General features: G+C 68.3%; 1 protein-coding gene across 1 annotated transcript; it reads left to right on the top strand.

The window, feature by feature from the left end:
• Positions 1-261: 261 nt before the first annotated feature.
• MNEG_16243 (putative Tetratricopeptide repeat like protein 27) lies at positions 262-1,973 on the top strand (the record flags this gene model as incomplete). Its single annotated transcript, XM_014035287.1, has 3 exons — positions 262-270; positions 363-629; positions 897-1,973. 3 exons carry the CDS (start codon positions 262-264, stop codon positions 1,971-1,973), a joined length of 1,353 nt encoding a protein of 450 aa, XP_013890741.1.
• Positions 1,974-2,467: the final 494 nt, after the last annotated feature.

The raw sequence follows: 2,467 nt of genomic DNA, 5'->3' as shown, positions 1-2,467 counted from the left end.
GCGTCAGAGGGGGGAATGGGAGGTGGGGATTGCGGCTTGGAGCAAAGTCCTCGGTGCGTGTATGGTATGCGTGTGTGTGTCAGTGTAGGGGCGGATTTGTTGTGCGCATAGCGTGTGTCTGTGTGCACGCGCGTATGCGTGGCGGAACTTGCGACCCATGCGCGCGTGCACACACACACACACACACACACACACACACACACACACACACACACACACACACACACACACAATGCGTGTGGTCGCGCGTGCGCGCATGCCATGCTGAGGGTCAGGAATGTGAAGCAGTGGCACTTCGTTTGTGCCCCCCCCCCCCCGCCCATGAGCACTCAGCCCCACCATCACCCTCTCCCAAAACAAAGGTGACCCCCGACGACCCGAAGCTCTGGTGCGCCCTCGGTGACGTCACCGGCGACACCAGCCACTACGAGGCCGCCTGGGCGCGCTCCGGCCGCCGCAGCGCGCGCGCGCAGCGCTCCCTTGCGCGCGCGGCGCTCAAGCGCAAGGACTGGGGCGCCGCGGCCGGCCACTTTGAGCTGGCGCTGGCACTCAGCCCGCTGTACCCTGATGCCTGGTTCAGCCTCGGCTACTGTTACCTGCGGACAGACCGCGAGGCCAAGGCGCGGCAGGTGCGGCGGGCCCCCCTCCATCTCCCTCGCCCCCTGCAACCGTCGCCGCCGCGGCCGCGCGCTTGCCGCTCGCGTGGGGGCCGGGCGCACTCCTGCCGCCTGCCGCCGGGCGGCGAAAACGTGGCGCCGCCGCTCGAAGCGACAGGGCCCCGCCCGCACACCTGCAATCCCTCCTTGCGGCCCCCGCTGGTGTCTGCACCTTCCCTGTCTTCCCGACTGGCAACCCCTGGGTTTCAACCCCTCTCACTTCCATTCCATCCCGGCCAGGCCTTCACCAAGCTGACTCAGCTGGAGCCAGACCATGGAGAGGGCTGGGCCAACCTCGCCGCCCTGTGGCTGCAGGCCGGCCAGTGGCAGCAGGCGCTGTCGGCGTCTGAGCAGGCGGTCAAGCACAAGCGCGAGAGCTGGCAGGCCTGGGAGAACTACGCGGCGGCGGCGCTGCGCGCCGGCGCGCTGACGGCCGCCGCGCGCGGCGTGCAGCAGGTGCTGCAGCTGTCGGAGGGGCGCCGGCTGCCGGCGCCGCTGCTGGCGGGGCTGGTGGACGGGATTGAGGGCGCGCGGCGGGCGCTCGAGGTGCGGAAGGCGGCGGCGGCAGCGGCAGCGGTGGCGGCAGGGGAGGAGCGGGGGGAAGGGGAGCGGGAGGCGGCGGACGGGCGGCCGCAGCAGAACGGGCAGCAGCAGGCGGAGGAGCAGCAGCAGGAGCAGCAAGAGCAGCAGAAGCAGCAGCAGCAGCAGCAGCAGCAGGAGCAGCAGCAACAAGACGAAGAGGGAGAGGAAATGGAGGCGCCAGGGGAGCTGCTGGGTCTCCTGCGCATGGCCCAGGCGCTCCCAGGGGACACCCCCCGCCGCGCCGGCGGGCCGCCCGCCGCCGCCGCCGCCACGTCAGCAGAGTCCGACGAGCGCCAGCTGGCGCAGGCCGCCGCCGCGGCCGGCGCGGCGCTCAAGGCGGCCGCCAACGCGCCGGCGTGCGGGCCGGAGGTGTGGGGGCTGCTGGGGCGGTGGTACGCGCTGCAGGGGGAGGCCACGTCAGCAAAGGAGGCCCTGCTTAAGCAGGTGCGAGCTCTGCAGGGCTCCCCCTTTGCGCGGGAGCCGGCCGCCTTTGCCGAGATGGCTGCCGCGTCGGCGCAGATGGCGGACGCCTATTTGGCGCTCGTCGCCGTGGGCCAGGGCGGCGCGCGCGACCTCAGTGCTGCGCGGATGCACTTGAGGGGGGTGCTGCGGCAGGCGGAGGAGGCGTTTGGGGGCGGCGAGGCTCACGAGAAGCTGCAGGGGAAGCTGCGGGAGGTGGAGGCGGCGGAGGCGGAGTTCAAGGCCAAGGCGGCGGCTGCCGCGGGGTCTTCGTAAGGGTTGGTGCGCGACGCACCCATCTGGCTGGCCCAATCGGCACTTTTGTGGTAAAGTTACAACCACACTGAAAGTACAAACCCCTTTGGGCCCCTTTGGGGGCTGCTTGAATGAAGAACGTGGTTGTCATTACTCAACACAATAAGTAGTGCGTAAACGGACAGCATGACCGCAGCACGAACAAATGAACAGCACACGCAGCAGTGGCGGCAGCAGCAACAGCACCTGCTCAAAGCGGCGGCGGCAGCTTTTGAATGCGAGAATGGTAGCAGCGGGATGCGCAAGGCCCCAATCCCCTGCAGCTGAATGCTTTCACCAACGACAGAGGCAAGACGCAACAACACTATCTTGCACCACCTTGACTATCAGATAACATAATGCACAACATTTCAATTCCAATGCCATCAATGCTCATGACGCCAATGCTATCACTGCCCGCAGCTGCCTACAAGTCCTCCATAAGCAGCTCCCGCAGCGGGTTGTGCTCCGGCAGC

The sequence above is a fragment of the Monoraphidium neglectum genome (genome assembly GCF_000611645.1).
Source record: "Monoraphidium neglectum strain SAG 48.87 unplaced genomic scaffold scaffold06152, whole genome shotgun sequence".
NCBI classification, from domain to species: Eukaryota; Viridiplantae; Chlorophyta; class Chlorophyceae; order Sphaeropleales; family Selenastraceae; genus Monoraphidium; species Monoraphidium neglectum.
This window is presented reverse-complemented; position numbering and strand designations above follow the sequence as displayed.